We start from the raw sequence: 16,616 nt of genomic DNA, 5'->3' as shown, positions 1-16,616 counted from the left end.
GAGAGTAAACTCACTTAAGGACTGTTCTGCTAGCGAAGGAGGCAGCTTTATTCAAGAATGAATTCATTCTGATACCAGCCCATTCACCATCAAGCTGCCACCTCGCGTTCATCCTTTATGGGGTAAAAAGTGGGCAAAAGGGCCGAGCATTCCAAATTCTGTCCCCAAAGAGAAAAAAGGAAAGCTAGCCACAAGCCTGTTACCAGCTCTGAACAGAGACAGTGTTGCTAAGGGAACAGACCTCAAAGGAAGAGATCCACAGGTGGGTGGGGTGGGGGTCAGGCAGGAAATAACATTTGGCAAATTTGGCAAATCAACATCAACACAGGCTCATAATCTACAAATGATGCAAAATTCCTCAGCACCCATCCCCATGTTGCCTTTTGTGCCTCTCAAAGGGGTGGGTTGGTGGAAGCTGTCTGGGATGGGGAGGGGAAACGATTGGCCCCTGGCCCCTTTCCTGAGGACTGACCAGTTAAGAGGCGCAAAGCCCCTCCCAAGCCCCCCCCCCCACGTACGCCACCTTCGCCTCACAGCGGCCATTCCTGCTCTGGCTGCAGAGAGGGGAGGTAGGCCCTCAGTGCCCCTGCAATGAGGCTTTCTGACTTCTTTGCAGTTTTATATGGGGGTGGGGAGGACATCAAACACATGAACCTGGTAGGCTGCAGGCTGTTGAGGGCAGTCAGAAAAGCAGAGGGCAGGAAATGTGGCCGAATGCTGCCAGCAACTATCTCAATTGCCAGTTTGTCCCTGTTCCCTCGGCGAGAGGCGTTTGACTGTGGTTCCCCATGAAGCATGTAAACCAGATGGCTGCCCAACCAGCCACAAGCAGAGTCCAGGCGGCCTTGTTTCCTCCTGCTCCAAACGAAGCCACTCGGTCACTCCACACAGTGCTCAGTCCAGCATCACCTTCCCCAGAAGCCCCTTGCGGAAAGCGCCGATGAAGTCCACAGCTGCTGCGTTGTAGTTGGGGGCCATCACAGTCACGTCTCCTGCCGAGAGAAGGGAGGGAGAGGCCGGTCACACCACATGGGGCTGTGTGGGCAACAACATTCACACCCCACAGCTGAGCCCGGACTCAGAAAAGAGGGGAAGAAGAAGAGTTGGCTCTTCTATGCCCCTTTCTCTCCCCGAAGGAGGCTCAAAGCGGCTTCCCTTCGCAGGAGGACAGGCAAGAAGGAACGATTACTCACCTGTGCCTGTAAACACTTTGACTCGGCGCGTCTTGCCCAGGAACACTGCGATGCTCTTGAGTACCGTCTCCACGTTATCACAAGGGCTGGTCATCTTGTAGCGTTCCACATAGCTTCACGGCGGGATGCGCAGGGCAGCAGAAAGGGGCGAGTCAGGCCTCTTGTGGCACCACAGCCAGCCAGCCAGCCAGCCCTCTGCCGCCCCACCTGATTGCCTCACCTGAATTGCTGCCGACTGTTCAGTGTGTGAAGCAAGTAATCGGCAATGACATCCTCACCTACCAGGTGATCCCGGATCGCCCCTAGGTGGAAAAAAAGCAGACGTTTTGCTGCAGGCCAAGCACCCAGATTCCAAACCACCCTTCCAGATACTCGGTATAGGGGGCTATAAGTTAAGCCTCTCTTTGCCCACCAAACAACCCGCCAGCAGCAAAAGGAAAGAACCGGGAAGTACCCCTCCCCCAATGGTCCAGATAGGGGCACCAGATAATGCAAATGTGAAGGCCTTGAGGCAGAGAGGGGAGCGTTCAACGGCCTGCTTGCCTCTCCTCCCTTCCCCATCAGGGTCAGGGCAGATAGGCTGGTCTGCAGGACTTAAGGAGGGAAGGGGTGTCTGGAAGATGGGGATCCAGAGCCAAGGTCCAAGGACAGGCATCCTTGACTTGTCCATCCCTCTGGCATCGGCCCTGCAAGGCTGGCTCCTCCTCCTGTTCGCCTCAGTCCATACTCAGCTCACCCCCCTCCCCCCCCCCGTGCCCCAACCAGGCCCTCGGCAGCCCCCTTACCACAGAGAGCAAGCTTCAAGCCGATCTCCACAGACTCAATCCGGGGAGACAGCACGCCGGGAGTATCCAGGAGGAACATGAGGGGCCGGTCACACACCTGAAACACAAAGCAGAGAGACACGACCTGATTTCACTGGCCCTGTGGGACTGCAGGGCAAGGAGTCCCAGGTCATCCGCATATTTCAAAGCAGTGGCTGCACCAGCCCACTCATTCCGACTGAGAGCCAAACGGAGGTAGGGCTGTGGTCTTTGACTGGACTGAGAACCCCAAGGAGTTGCCACGTTCTGCTGAATTTCAGGAGGATGCACTTCTCACGTGCATGGGCAGAGGGCAAGGTTGTCTCTCGGCAGGCACAGTGGAAGAGCAGACAACCACAGCCCCTCAGTCCTCCCTTACTTCCTTTCTCTTTCTGTCATGTGACTCGTAGAAATATTTCTTTGCACAGCAAATGACTAAAATGTAACATTTTGTGCCAGAGGCTGTAACGATGGCCACAGGTATAGATGGCTCTAAAAGAGGATTACAGCAAATATATAGTTTGTGTGTCCATAAATATACAATACATGCAGAATCTGGCTGGTTGGTGTACTGTTTGGTCGCAAATGGGCCTGTGTAATGCAGCTTGGTGGGAAGGGGCCTTCCCGCCCACAGAGCACATGTTGTGTACGGCAGGAAAACCTGCACATGCTTGACTCTGATCGGGGGCAGGGCGCCCCATTTTGGAACTTCAAAACGAGAAATGGTCGTCCATGGCCAGCCTGCACATGCACAGTGCCAATGCCTGTACACAACATGCCAATGAACAACAGTCACAGGTAAGTGTAACCCTGTTTTCTCCATAGTTGGCTCAGTATTCTTAAATCTCAAATAAGATTTTATCTTACTTTATCCTGTTCTTCAACAAGGTAGCATATATTCAGTTAAAAACATCAAACACACACACAGACATACAGAGACAACTTCCTCCCCCCCTGGTTTCCCCCTTACCTGTTGGTTTGCCAACCTCCTCCCTGCCTCCTCTCCTCTCTCTGAAATGCAAAGGCACACACAGAGAGAATCCCCCCTCCTGCTTCCCCCTTTTCCTATGGGTTTCCCAACCCCCCTCCCTCCAAGCATGTAAACACACACAAACACACCCTCACTCCCTTCCCCTCTCCTGCTTACCTGCTCCTCCTCCTCTGTCTTGACCCACACAAGCATGCATGCAACAGTACACTCGCGAGTAAGCACACGTATGCACACAAGCATGAGAATGCACACACTCCCTCCCTCCCTCTCTCCCCCTTGTCTGCTCCTCCTCCTTATCTCGGCCCCGTGGGGTGTGCGGAGGATGCCCAGAGGCTGGCGCAGCCACTTCAGATGCCTTGGGGGAGGGGCAACCGCTGCCTTGGGCCCTCGTAGTTTGTGCAGGGCTGCCCAGGGTCCAGCGTGGCCACTAGTGGGGCCCTCCATCTTCTGGCACACTTCGTGGGCAGGACGATGGACATCATGGCTGTTGACATTTCCGTTTGATGAGGTGCGTCAGAAGATGTGTCCCACGTCAATAAAACAATAATGTATAATCAAAAATTCTAAGTCCTGTTTCTCCAGAGGAACTGGTACCTGAGATCAGTTGTCATTCCTGAAGATCTCCAGGTCCCGGCCCGCAGATTGGTGACCCAGCTGCCTGGGATCAGACTCATCCCTTGAGATTAGCATCTGCTACTCTGAAAGCTCTTAACTGCACTGGATCTCAAGATCAAGCAGGGAGCAGAGGGAGGAGGGCCAACGCCCAGTGTGCAGGTGTGAGTTCTAGTGCCTGATGTATTCTTGGGTAGAAGGAGAAGAGTTGTTTCTTGTATGCCGCTTTTTTGTACCAGAAGGAATCTCAAAGAAGTTGACAATCGACTTCCTTTCTTCTCCCCACAACAGACACTTTGTGTGGGAGGCCAGGGGAGGGGACCCTTTCAAGGCCTGTTTACTAAACGGCCCTCGCCCCCAATGCGATGCTCCCTGGCTGCTCACTGCGCGGTGAGGATGCGCTGCGACCCCTGCGAGTTCTCAGCTGCTGCCCTCTCCTCCGGCCGCCAGCCCTCCAAGTGCCCACCGCTCGCTAACCTTCCCAGCGGCCTGGCTGCCAACAACCTCCTCGCTGCCAACGCGACCATCACCTCCGGTATGTCCCCCCACTCTCCCTGCCGTTGCCTGCTAGCGCCCATTGCTTTCCTGAATGCAATGGGCTTTTCGGCTAATAAATAAATAAATAATGCCACTGCTCCTGACCACTACACCAAGTTGGGTTTGGTAGAACGGGCTTTGCCTCTAGCTGAACTAGTGTTATCAGTTCACCTATGAATAAAGGGTAAGACAGGGGTAGTCAAACGGTGGCCCTCCAGAGATCCATGGACTACAATTCCCATGAGCCCCTGCTAACCCTGGTCTGAGATCACAGCTTTTAGTAAACGGGTGTCCTTTACAAGGTCAGGGTCCTCCCCTCTCTCCGCTTCGTCACCTGCCACGCCTGCTCTCTCCCAGGGACAGAAGGCCCATCGATCGATGCTTTCACAGACACAGAACAGTTTTCCATCGCTCCTTCCAACCCCCCGTCATTTTTTCATGGTTTATTCTACTACCTGGATTCTGGTAAGGACGGCTCTGGTGATCCCTGGCTCCGCACCAACACTGGAGGCTTTCCCTAAGTGGGAGGGGAAGAAAATAGGAAAACAAATCAAGCACACACAAAATACAAAGTGCTTCTCTACAAGTTCTCCAGCCACTAACTGGAAGCCCACATGAGGCAGCGTCTGAATCGGCCGTTCCAGGCCACCGTGTGCAACCCTAGTTCAGATTCAAACTTTATTACAGTCGTTCAGACCAAGTTGTATGAAGTTAATACATAAAAGACCAAAAGAATATGGTCATTTAATGTAATACAATTTAAAACAGATCATAAAACAGAACTTAAAATTATGCTACTTTAGAGTATCGTATTTTTATGGCGGCGGCACAAAACTTAGTCAGCTGAGTTGTCGCCTGGGGGGACTCCTCACTTAGCAGCCTCTTTGCTCGATCTACATCATGATGTTCTGGCAACTTTTTAAGGAGTGGCTCAATCAAGTGGCTACGAATGCCGACATAAGCAGGGCAATGGAACAATATAGGCTCTCTTGTATCAATTTCGCCATTCCCACAAAAACATTGTCTCAGTGTAAGGGGAATGTTCTTATAGCGACCCTCTACAAGGGCTGAAAGCAAGACGGACCATCTTGCAAGGGTAAACGCCCTTCTTTGCTTACTTATTACCAGCTGAGACAGATAAGTGGCAGGGGCCAGAACATATCTTGTTTTAACTGGGGCCAAAAGAGTTGGAGATTTACTCAGGTCCAACTGACGTCGATTGCCTCGTATCCGCTGGTTAACTAATGCTGCGGCTTGATCATGAGCTAATTTGGATAATAAGTGTATGGAGAAGCCCAGACTTTGGGTTCCTCTGTGAACAGCCTTAGTCCAAGATGATTGGAAGTTGTCATTCAGGGGTAATGAAATATACCCTGTGGGTTATGTATTAATTTCAGCCACATTCCTATTGCTGACAGGCAGATATTGTCTTGGCCCATTAACATTCCTGTTTCCAGACGCACCATGGAGTTGGTTACACAGCATGGAAGTTGGAGGTGTGCCACAACCCTAGTGGAGGGCTCTAATCTGGAGAACTGGCTTGGATTCCACACTCCTCCTCCTCCTTCTGAAGTCTGCTGCTGGGTGCCCTTGGGCCAGTCACTATTTCGTTTAAAGAACCCCCTTTTACCTCGGAGCTACCAAATATAACTAAGCCATCCTGTTCTTGGGGTTCAACTAAAATAAGTCGAAAGCAGAAATAATCAGGAAACTCGGAGGGAAGTTGGCCATTTAGTCTGCTTACAGCAGGCATAGCGTATAGCCAGGAGACCCGAGGATAGTCTGGCAGCCAAGCAAGACATGTTTGGAGGTGGTTGGCCACTGTCTGCCTCCTCCTCATGGCCCTCATGGGGCTGATCTTCCAGGTGGAATAGAGTGCTATGACCTGTCTCTTTAGCACGTTGGCCCTGAGGCCTCGTCTCCATCCATCAAACACCAATCCCTGTAGGAGGGGCGTAGTGGGTCTAGGTCCTTGATGGAACCCAGTTCCTGAAGCTTTGCCACGTGTGGTTCTGTGAATATATGCCTCGAGGAGGGTTTCCTGAGACTTGTTTTCCCTTTCAATTTTCAGGCTGTCAGGTGCAACCAGCTCAGTCCGGGTGTAGGATAGGACCGTGCTGTAGAAGGTCTGCTCTGGCTGGGAAAGATGCCCTGTCCCATCTCTGGCTCATAATCTGTGCCCTCCCTCCCCTGCCATTCAGCCACAGGATGCTGAGCAAACTTAGGAGGGAAGACACAGAAATAATAACTGTGGACCCCTCCTGGCCAAGGTGCCCGTGGTTTTCAGACCTCATGTGACTGCCAATTGCAGCACACTGGCCTTTTACCCTTTGCTCTCTGGGCATGGAACCAAGATAGAGACCTCTCTACCTGGGTGTTGGGAGGCAGGCTATTCATGGAGTGCTGAACCTGCATGTGATTTGAACAAACATTTTTCAATTCAAACTCCAGTACTCTGGGTCCACATCCTGTCTGTTCAGCCAGACTATTTCCTGGCTCCCTCAGATGTTCTGCCTTTAGGCTTGCCAAATTCTGTTCTGCCCACCCTGGGAGGTGCCTTGCCTCTTAGTAGAAGGACTGGGATCTTGTGCTCCCTTGCCTGTTGACGTGTACCTTCATGGTCATATTCTTGGTATGAACCAAGTCGTGTTAGCCTTGTACGAGGTGTTAAAACACCTCAAGCACTAGTCAGACTATTAGAAGTTCCAGCCAGTTGATGCTGTGTGTCCCCTTCCTTCATATTTCATCTTCCCTGGATTGTTCTGCCTATGCAGTGGTTCGCCAGCCCCTTTGGCTTGCATCTGTTGTCACCATGATTTGGAAAGGCTGCGTGAAGTTGGTTCCTCTAGCCAGGTTTTCATGCATTGTCCACCATCTGAGTTCCTTTCTTAAGTTGGTGATCTGCTTGTGTTTGCACCTCAAAATGTCTCTTTGGTGGGGACGCAGTTTCCACCGAAGTGCTCTGGAGTGGAACCATGCTCATGGTATCAGGTCTATTGTGGATATCAGGAGACTATGTACTGTGACTAGGTGCATGAGGTCTGCCAATGTGTTTTTTACAATGTCCATGATTAGGTGCTTGATCTTCTGTTTTATTCCCCCAGTAGAAAGACTTGAGCTAGGCACGTGCATGTTCTAGCACCTAGATTTACTAAGTCTTTCGATGTGTCATGATTCTTTGGGGTATTTATGAGGAAGCCGTGTTCCTGTAGTTTCCTTGCAGTCAGATTTGTTGACTTCCTTGCAGTTGTCTCATCTTTTAGACCTTATCGGGATGTTGTCTAGTTAGGGGTATATGTGGAGCCCTTTTGGCCAAATTCTTGCTGCCAAGGTTATCATAACATTGGTGACTACTTGTGGTGCTGAAGAAATCCCAAAAGGCAAGGCTCTGTACTGGAAATGGCACCCATGGTGATAGAAGCAGAGGAACTGTATGGAATCTGGGTGCATAGGTATATGAAGGTAGCCTCCCTGAGATCAAGGAAAGTCAAGATGTGAAGGATATGCTACGGGGATTCTATCCTGAACTTTCTCCTCTTTACCCAGTTTGGTAATGCCCTCCAGTCCCCAGATCTTTTGGGCACTACAAATAGGGTTGAGTACACTCTCTTGAAATGTTGTTCAGCAGGTATGATTTCTCCTTTTTGGATCAGATGTTGGATCGCTTGACCCAGTATGTGTTTTTGTGCTGGGGACTTTGGGACAGGAGAAAGTATGAATTGCCAGCATGGAGGGGATATACATGCTATTTTGTATCCCTTTAAGATGATAGAAAGGACTGTTCAAAGTTGAAAGACGTGCTTGAAGATGCAGAGTCTGCTTCTTTGTAGGCAAATTCTTATCTTGCCTCAATGTGGTTGGTTGTCTCTACTTCTTTGCTGGTACTTGAATGTATGAAAATGCCTGTATTCCTTTGTGCCTCTTTCTCAGCCCATTGCTCTAAAGCTACAAAAGATTTGGGTTTTCCATCCCTATCCTTGCTTGCTGCCAAGGACCTTTGTCTTGGCTCATTCCTCTAAAAAGGACCCCGTGTAAGAACTTCTCTGTGGACAGGTTGCTCTTTGATAGAGAATCCACCTTCCAATGTTTGAGCCAGATGTTTCTTCTTATATTTATGCTGGCTGCTTGGGCCCTGGAGTGAAATTATATGGCATCTTGGGATGCACAGGATGTGAACTCCGCCACTCTCTCCATTTTAAATATGGACCCAGTGAATACAGGTGGGGATTCTGCAGAAGATTGCCTGAACATATAATGTTGGCCTTGGTGAAGTGACAAGTACTTGACATGCAATGGTTATGCTGCATTGTTGTATTGTTTTATTAACCTGTCTTAGCCTGTTTCTTTGGTTCACGTGATAACTTTATGTTCTTTTGTTCTTTGTTGTTGTTGTTAGGTGCAAAGTCATGTCCGACCCATCATGACCCCATGGACAATGATCCTCCAGGCCTTCCTGTCCTCTATCGTTTAAGTTTGCACCGACTGCTTCAGGGACTCCATCCAGCCACCTCATTCTCTGTCGCCCCTTCTTCTTTTGCCCTCGATCGCTCCCAGCATTAGGCCCTTCTCCAGGGAGTCCTTCCTTCTCATGAGGTGGCCAAAGTATTTGAGTTTCATCTTCTTTTGTTCTGGTGACCCCAATTAACAGAATAGTAAATTCTCACAGAAATTTCCCCCATGGTATCTCTCTGAGGTAGTTGTACCATCTGAGGTAGTGGCTGAGGTAGTTGTACCATCTAGCACCGCTTACGTAGGCTTTAATGTGGGGATACGGCTAGGAAGACCTTTTGCACCTAACAAGTAGTTTTGTGCCAGAATTTGAACTGGGGGGAGAGCCTGTGGGTGGCTGTGGAAGACCAAAAGAGACACTGTTGAGCCACAGACCATATGGGATCTGTGCTGCCACGGCTGCAAGGATGTCTCCAGATATGATCTCGATCCCTATAAGGCCGAGGACCAGAAGCATGGATCGGCCGCCAACACTTCTGTCAAGATATGCCTCAAAGCTACAATGGGAGGGAGATAGGCTCTGGGATCAAATGCTGCAGCTGATGACCTTCTTTCTCTCTCTCTCTCTCTCTAAATTTACTGGTTTGGAGGGTTTTAAAAAATTAGTTGGGTCTCAGGAGAACTCTGAATTCTCCTGGAGTTCTGTTTCCTTCCTTGGGCTTTTCTCCCTTGTTAATCTCTAGTTCCTATGCTAGGTTAGCCAAATTGACTAAGAGCAGCGATGTATCCAACTATCTAAGCTGTAGGGCTATCCAAAATCGGAAGGTCAGCCATGGTCACTCCTGTAGGAAACTTCCCCCATTAAAAGAGACCTTTGTGGGGTGGGGTTATATTGTTTTTGGTTGGGGCAGCTTTGCTGTTCCTTTCAGCCTCCTCTTTGCCTGCATTCCTCTACTGTTACCTAGCAGCAAAGGTATTTTGTGCAGACCTTCTGAACAGAGTGCTAAGAATGGGAAAGCATTTTCAGTCAACAATTGTCATCATTTTATTCGGACTGAGATATACAGAATGCCCGCAGCCCCCATGTATCATTAGTACAAACTTCAGTGTTAACTCAGTGTTAACTTATGCAGGCCTAAACTCTAACTTAACCTCTGCTGTGGACATACAAAGTTCCTCTGATTAGTAACAAAACTGAAGGAACAAAAGAAAAAGAAGATACCTTTTCTGAGATGCAGCCTTCTTAGTGCATTGATGACTGAGGATTTCCCCACATTTGGCACACCAATAACCATCATGGAAGTGTCGATATTCTGGAACAAACCACAAGGGTGAGAGCAAGCCTGTCCCTTTCTCAGGACGTATTAAGAGACATCAGGCACAGGCAGCAGTGCCTCCATCCGTTCCTAGGGAGGACAGGTGATCTTATTCAAGAACTTCAACCTCAAGAATTCAGGGGTCGAGCATTCACAGATAACCAAATGGAATTTCTGCATGGATTTTGTTTGCACACCAGCCTCTTAGGTGAAAGCAAACTGAGCATTTCCAGTATTTCCCAGAGCTGGAAGGAGAACCTTCCTAATCATTAGCCTCTTTTTCTAGAGTTGAAAATGACAGCCACTCACAGGATCAGACTCACCTCAGCCCTCTGATAGCGCTGACTGTTGCTGACTAATTCTGTGACAAGGGGAACAATCTGTAAAGAAATACAAGAATATTTTCAGAGGTCCAACACAGCAAGTGTGGACGGACACCCAGGGCTTCCAGAGGTACTGCTGGCTGGGAAAGCTGGTTTTCTAGATAGACGGAATCTGTATGTCCTGGATGGAATAACACTGGCCTTTTCAGAGCAGGTTAAGAGCTTAAGGGTGGCCATGGGCACTGCCTTGCTGTTTGAAAAGCAGGTTGGCATTGTGGCCAGGAGCAACTTCTATCAGCTGCATATGATTTGCTAACTTTCTCATTAACCTAGACTCAGCTGACCTGGCCACACTGATCCATGCTTCTGTAATCTCATGGTTGGACTACTGCAATGTGCTTCCCGAAAAGACTACTCAGACACTCCAACTGGTTCGGAATAAGGCAGCAACTGCTGTTAGGGGCTAGCCGCTGCAAATATATGTTGCCTATTTTGAAACAGCTACACTGGCTGCCAATCTATTTCTGGGTTCATTTCAGGGTGCTGGTTTAAAGTCCTTCATGACCTGGGACCCATATATTTGAAGGATTGTCTCCTTCCTGTGTCACCAGGCAGCCATCTTCTGGCTATCCCACCCCTTAGGGACGCCCATCGGGCAACGGGCAAAACCTGGGACTTTTCCATCATGACTGTCCATGTGGAATGGCTCTTTGAAGAGGTGAGAGTGGCCCCCTCCTTGGGGATCTTCACGAGGCATCGAACAGCCAGGGCTTTTGAGGGGATTTGAATAGCAGACATATTTTAAGGGGGGAGGAGTTTTGGGGTTGTTATTTTACCTTTAAGCAGTGGGCGAGAGCTTAAATAGACTCCGGGGGATGGTAGAGGACAGGAAGGCCTGGAGGATCATTGTCCATGGGGCCGCGATGGGTCGGACATGACTTTACAACTAACCACAACAATATTACCTTTGGTTTAGCTGGGGATGTTTTAACCATTTTTATAAGCTGCCTTGAACCAAGAGGAAAGGTGGGATAAGAATTTTTAAATAAATAAATAATAAACAGGATATTTCCCATTGCTGTCTCTCTCCCTGATGGATAAGTGTACAAATCAAAGCAACTCACAGGCAAGGACTAAGGACCAGATTGATTTGCTTCATCTTTCAAACAGGAAGCTCCTGTGTAGGACGCTGTGTTGTCATCCCCCATACTGCCTGAGACACTCTAACAGTATAATACCTTCTTAATATTCTCATCTTTGAAGCAATCCGTGAAAAGGACATGTCTGACATCTTGCTTTTTCAAGCATTCCAGAATTCGCTGTAAACAAGAAAGTATTTATCAGTCAGGAGAAAGAAGGCATGATATGAGGCTATTTTTGTGCTGATCATCTGCTGACAGAAACCACAGAATAACACAGCCCAACAGAAGGGTTAGTTCTGAGTCGTATATATTTCAAAAACTGGTTTAAGATCACTGACACGGAAGACAAGATCACAAATGTGCTGTGGCAGTCCAATCTTTGGCCAAGGTCTTGCAAGTGGAATGGAAAATGTGGTTGTGGCACACTACTGTTGTGGCAATCTGGGTAAGTCAATTCAACCAACCAAGCAAAAAATTATTAACTGTAGGAATAAACAGCCTCCAAATGAAAAAGGTAACAGGAAGAATCAAGCTGGGAGATGAAGCTGAATAAATCCAAGGACAATATCCAGCCTTCCAAGTTAATACATACCACAGGTTTGATCAGCTCAGGAATTTATCATAATTAAAAATCAGTTGACAAAAAGGTCTGCAGAAAACACAAATAATTCTCTTGCTACTGCTGACAAGTGAATGTTGCCCCCACAGAGTCCTGAGTACCATCAGTAAAAACAGCACCTTAAATGCTGGGTTGAAAAGCCACCAATCAGGCCAAAAAGCAAGGGCTGCTTCAGGAAAGCAAGTAGGCAGAGACCTACAGTGGTGCATCCCAGCCAGTCAACTAGTCATGGTGTCAAAGTCACAATGGCCAATATGGGGCAGATCCTATTTGGGTCTTACCGATTGGTCTGTTAGGTCTGCGAGGTCCATCTTGTTCAGCACCAGCAAGTGTGGACGGACACCCAGGGCTTCCAGCAGCAGAGGATTCCGACCAGAGAGTGGGATGTGCATGCGCTAAGGAGCCAAAGAAGAGCAGGGGATCGCAGCACCCTCAATGAAAGTTTGGGTAGGACTGGAGGAGAAATTTGGAGCCTGCAGCCACAATAATAGCAATTTAAGCTGGAATGTTTTTGACAGGCAAACTTCAAACACAAAGTCAAAACACTACCTGTTTCCACACATGCAGCTTTGCAGAGAACTAATTTGTTGATATTTTACAGACAAGAACAAGGAAGTACACTTGTGTACTTGCAACAACCATGGTTATCCCACACCACCCCTGGGGGTCTGCTGAAATGTACCCCCATATTCTGAGTTAATTTATTCTAAAACTATCTTTCCTGGACTGGCTTTCTGGATGCAGTGATGACTGTTAACAGGATTTATACCACTAATAACATTAATCTGTTTGGAATATGTAGTGTAATACTTCATTCCACAACAAATCTCATATTTTACTCCCTTTCCTAAAATACTAGAACTCAAAGGTTGATGAAGCTGACGAGCAGTAGATTCAGGTTGGAAAAAACAAGATACTTCTTTATACAATGAGTGATTAAAATGTGGCCACATGCATAGAGAGCTTTGAAAGGGGATTAGACAGATTCACACAGTGGCTACTAGCCATGGTGAATAATGGGAACCTCCACATTCTGTGGCAGAGCCCTCTGAGTACCAGTGACAGGAGACAGCATCACAGGAAGGCCGCAGCCTCTATTCTCTGTTGTTCAACAGAGTAATTGGTTGGCCACAGTGTGTGACAGGATGCTGGACTAGACAGACCAATGGTCTGATTCAGAATGGATTTATGTTCTTATGTATCTACAATATAGCTACAGCTCAAATGCATTCAGTGATGTGTTGCCATCCTGGGTCCACATCAGCTTTGCTGTGCATCTGGAAAATAGCTATTTGATGGGGCCTTTACAGAATTTCCTCTGTAGGGGCAAATACCAATTTCTGGATGGCTCTGAGAATTGTAATCAGAATTGTGTTTCCATGTGTAGCGGAATATGTCTGACGCATAAATCACCGAGTCTTCAGCTGAAGATTTTAGCCCTCTCCCGCCCCAAATGGTTTACTAACACAGCTCTAAGGGCCTGCGGCATAAGTCTGGAAGCCATAGGTGCCCCAGAGGCAGAGGAGCAGCAAAACAGGGGCCAGCGAGCAGCACAGCAGCACCGGAGACTGAGCCTCGGCAGGGCCCTGCGGGAAGGATATGCGAGCGTCGTGCACTTCCAGCAAGCAGTCCACCTGGCGCAGGCGCGTCTTCATCTCCTTCAGCCCTGCAAAGGAAGCCTCGGGCTGAGCGGATCCGGCAGGGCCCTCCAGAGCGGCCGCGAGCTCCGACGCCACGGCCCTCCCGGCCCCACCGGGGCTGCCCTCGCCAGCCCAGCCCAGGGGCGGACTACAATGCCCATGAGGCCCTGCGGCTACCCCGGCCCCGCCCTCGCGCTCCCCGCCTGCCTTTGGCCATGTGCCCGGGGAACCAGCGCGCGACCTCCCGGCCGCCGGAGTCGAACCGCTCCCGCCAGCCCTTGAGCGGGGCCCGCAGGAAAGGCCCGAGCCGCATCCCCGCGCGTCGCCGGAGCCCCTGACCGGAAGTGGCAGCGGCGCCTGTGACGGCATCGGCCCCCGCCTTTCTCCCAGCCAATCCAGAAGAGCGTCTCTGTGACGTCCTGGCGGCGAGCCCGCCCTTCCCGGAAGGCCTCTCAGCCCCGGCAGGACCTCGCGGCAGAGCGCATGTGCGGAGCTCGAAGGCGGGGCCTGCCACTGAGACGGTGAGGGGGCGGGGCCAGGCTGTCCGTCAGGGAGGGAGGGAGGGAGGCCCCCCTTCGCCGCCCCGCAAGTGTTGGGGGGGTGCAGAGTGCCCTCCCCGAAGACCCCCTCTGAGCAGCAGCAGCCCCCCCTCCAGCAGTGCGCCCTTGCCCTCCTGTGTGGTTGCCACGGAGGGGCCTGTTTCAAAACAGATCCCCTCATTCTAGCCCAGGGGTGGTCCATGGACTACAGTTCCCATGAGCCCCTGCCAGCGAACGCAATTCATGGGAATGGTAGTCCATGGACCTCTGGAGGGCCGCAGCTGGACCGCCCCTTCCCTAGAGCGGCCCCCTTGTATGGGGGGGGGGTCTGAGGGGAGGGCAGCAGACACTCCTCGGCATCACCCCGTCACCAGGGTGGGAGCTGAGAACATGGGGCTTCTTGCGCTTGGCTAGTTCCCCCTGACCCTCAGCTGGCAGCCCAGGACTGAGGGGGTCCTCAACGGGGGGAGGGGATTTGGATGGTGGGCACCTCAAAGTGGGACCCATATTGCAAGCTGTATGCAGTTGTGGTTTATGTTGTGTACCCCAATCCAGGTGGCTTGGTAAGCTTGACCCTATGCCATGGGTGCCAGTTCTGGACTCATACCAGAAAACCTTCCACAGAATGGCCTCAGGCTTCAGGGAGGATTAACGCAGTTAAACCTCCTCTCAGAGATGCCCCATCCTGAGCTAAATGCAGATGTACTTGGGACATTTGACCCTTTGTGCAGCATAATGTGGGAACTGCAAGTCAAGCTGGAAGGCGGGCGATGTGCATTTGTGTCTGTCTCTGGCAGGAGAGGAGGTGCCAGTTGGAGAATCCAAACCTTCAGGAGCTGGGTTGTAAGGGTTGCTTGAGGGATACATTTTGCACATGGACGGTCCCATCTCCAGCTAAAAGGAATTCTAATCCCCCCCCCCATGTTCCACTCCTCGTTCTAGAAATGAGCAACACCAGCCTACCAATAGAGAGCATCACGGAGCAGGAGGAAGAGGAAGCAGTTACTGTGGCAGTCCAGAGCCCACAGCTGCCAGATGAAGGATGCGTTACCCCCACCATAGCACCAGTGCCCTCTGAAGGGGAGCCAGGGCCAGCTGCCCAAACTCACTGCCAGGCATGGCTCCTGGATATGCTGGATGATGTGCGCTACCTCATCTCCTGCACCAATTGGTATTAGGCTGGCTCTTCTGGACCCACAAGCTGCTTTCGTTGAGATGTTCTGTCGGACCAGTCCAGTCTCATCTGCTACAAAGAAGCACGGTGCCTCTCCCGAGGATGCCAGCCCCAGCTCCGTCTCCTAATAAAGTCCCAGGAAAGAAATAGCCGTTCACCAGGGTCAGGTGCCTTCCTCGGCTCTCAAGGCATTTTCTTTGGCTCTCCCACTTTACTGCGGTTTTATTCACAAATCTGGCATTTCCCACCATGTGCTGGGCAACTGGCTGTACAGCTTTGTGTAATGACACCACTCCTCTGGTCCACCTGATTTTGTGGAAGATGTCCCTAAACTAGCTTGCCTGTCAGACTCTTTAAGTAGGAAAAACTTCCAGGTTTTCTTTCAGTGGACAATAATTTTACCTGCCCAGATTTAAAATGCAGGAACAAGTTTTTACTTTTTTCCTGCATGGTTAGAACTAGATAATGTGCATTGCTGAGCAACATGTTGCATTTCATAGCCGATTTACTCTTCTGAAGAGGCTGAAAACCCAAGTTCAGCACCAAGCTTTCCAGAGATTCCTCTTCCAGCTCATTTTGTTCTTCTCTCTCCTCAATGTTCATGTGGCAGATTCAGATGCAGTCTCCAAAACCCACTGTCAAGTAGTTCTGAGAACTTTTTTCATGTCACAGGAATGTGAGCATCATGCTTTCCAGGGAAATGTGACAGAACCCTCTGAACTTTTCCTAGCGGAGATTGAGTGGATTGAAAATGTATATAGTAGTTCTTAATGGGATTGTTGGATCTGTCTTTGTATGTCAACTTGGTTATGTGTTTTGTATTATCTAATTCATGTATGTAAACCTGCCGTAGGATAAATAAGTCTCCCTCCCTCTAACTCAAAAGCCACCATTGAGAGCCACAACACACAACCTTGAATTCTTCGGACAGGAGCTTGTTTCTATTAGAATTAGTTCTCTATGTCTAATTCCCTCTCACAAAAATGTTTAGACATTGATATTTAACAGACTGCTTCTAAACAATTTTACAGCTCAAATTTTGACTGGTGTCTCTGTTCAGCCTTAAGAAAAGTCAAACCTGTTTAATAATAATGCTCTTCCTATGCAGCCTGGGGCAGGCAACAGCATAATAATATATAGACAATAAAATAAATCAAAACCTGTACTTCAGTAATCTAGGACTGTATCCAGAACACATTTTTCATCAGCCACACTGAACTGTTGAATAAAATCAGGGTCTGTGATGCTCATCCAAGGAACCGCAAAGATCAGACAGAA

At 49.6% G+C, this 16,616-nt stretch overlaps 1 protein-coding gene and 1 long non-coding RNA gene across 5 annotated transcripts; one reads left to right on the top strand and one right to left on the bottom strand.

Annotated features, from left to right (window-relative positions):
- Positions 1-24: 24 nt before the first annotated feature.
- On the bottom strand, positions 25-13,990 carry MTG1 (mitochondrial ribosome associated GTPase 1). 4 transcript variants are annotated; one of them, XM_077351017.1, is made up of 11 exons: positions 13,833-13,990; positions 13,588-13,651; positions 12,267-12,372; positions 11,463-11,543; positions 10,225-10,281; positions 9,808-9,898; positions 4,592-4,653; positions 1,979-2,075; positions 1,414-1,495; positions 1,194-1,306; positions 25-992 (listed from the first exon to the last, which is right to left on the bottom strand). In XM_077351017.1, exons 1-11 carry the CDS (start codon positions 13,936-13,938, stop codon positions 895-897), a joined length of 957 nt encoding a protein of 318 aa, XP_077207132.1. In that variant the 5' UTR covers positions 13,939-13,990; the 3' UTR covers positions 25-894. The 4 variants fall into 4 exon arrangements, with proteins under 4 accessions (XP_077207132.1, XP_077207135.1, XP_077207133.1 ...); XM_077351020.1 differs by having other exon boundaries at positions 12,267-12,365; positions 13,833-13,989; XM_077351018.1 differs by lacking the exon at positions 13,588-13,651 and having other exon boundaries at positions 12,267-12,458; positions 13,833-13,963.
- On the top strand, positions 13,904-15,485 carry LOC143844056 (uncharacterized). Its single transcript, XR_013233798.1, has 2 exons — positions 13,904-14,146; positions 15,107-15,485. It is a non-coding gene; the product is annotated as an uncharacterized LOC143844056 (long non-coding RNA).
- The last annotated feature ends 1,131 nt before the right edge of the window (positions 15,486-16,616 follow it).

Source organism: Paroedura picta, chromosome 8 (assembly GCF_049243985.1).
Source record: "Paroedura picta isolate Pp20150507F chromosome 8, Ppicta_v3.0, whole genome shotgun sequence".
NCBI lineage: Eukaryota > Metazoa > Chordata > Lepidosauria > Squamata > Gekkonidae > Paroedura > Paroedura picta.
This window is presented reverse-complemented; position numbering and strand designations above follow the sequence as displayed.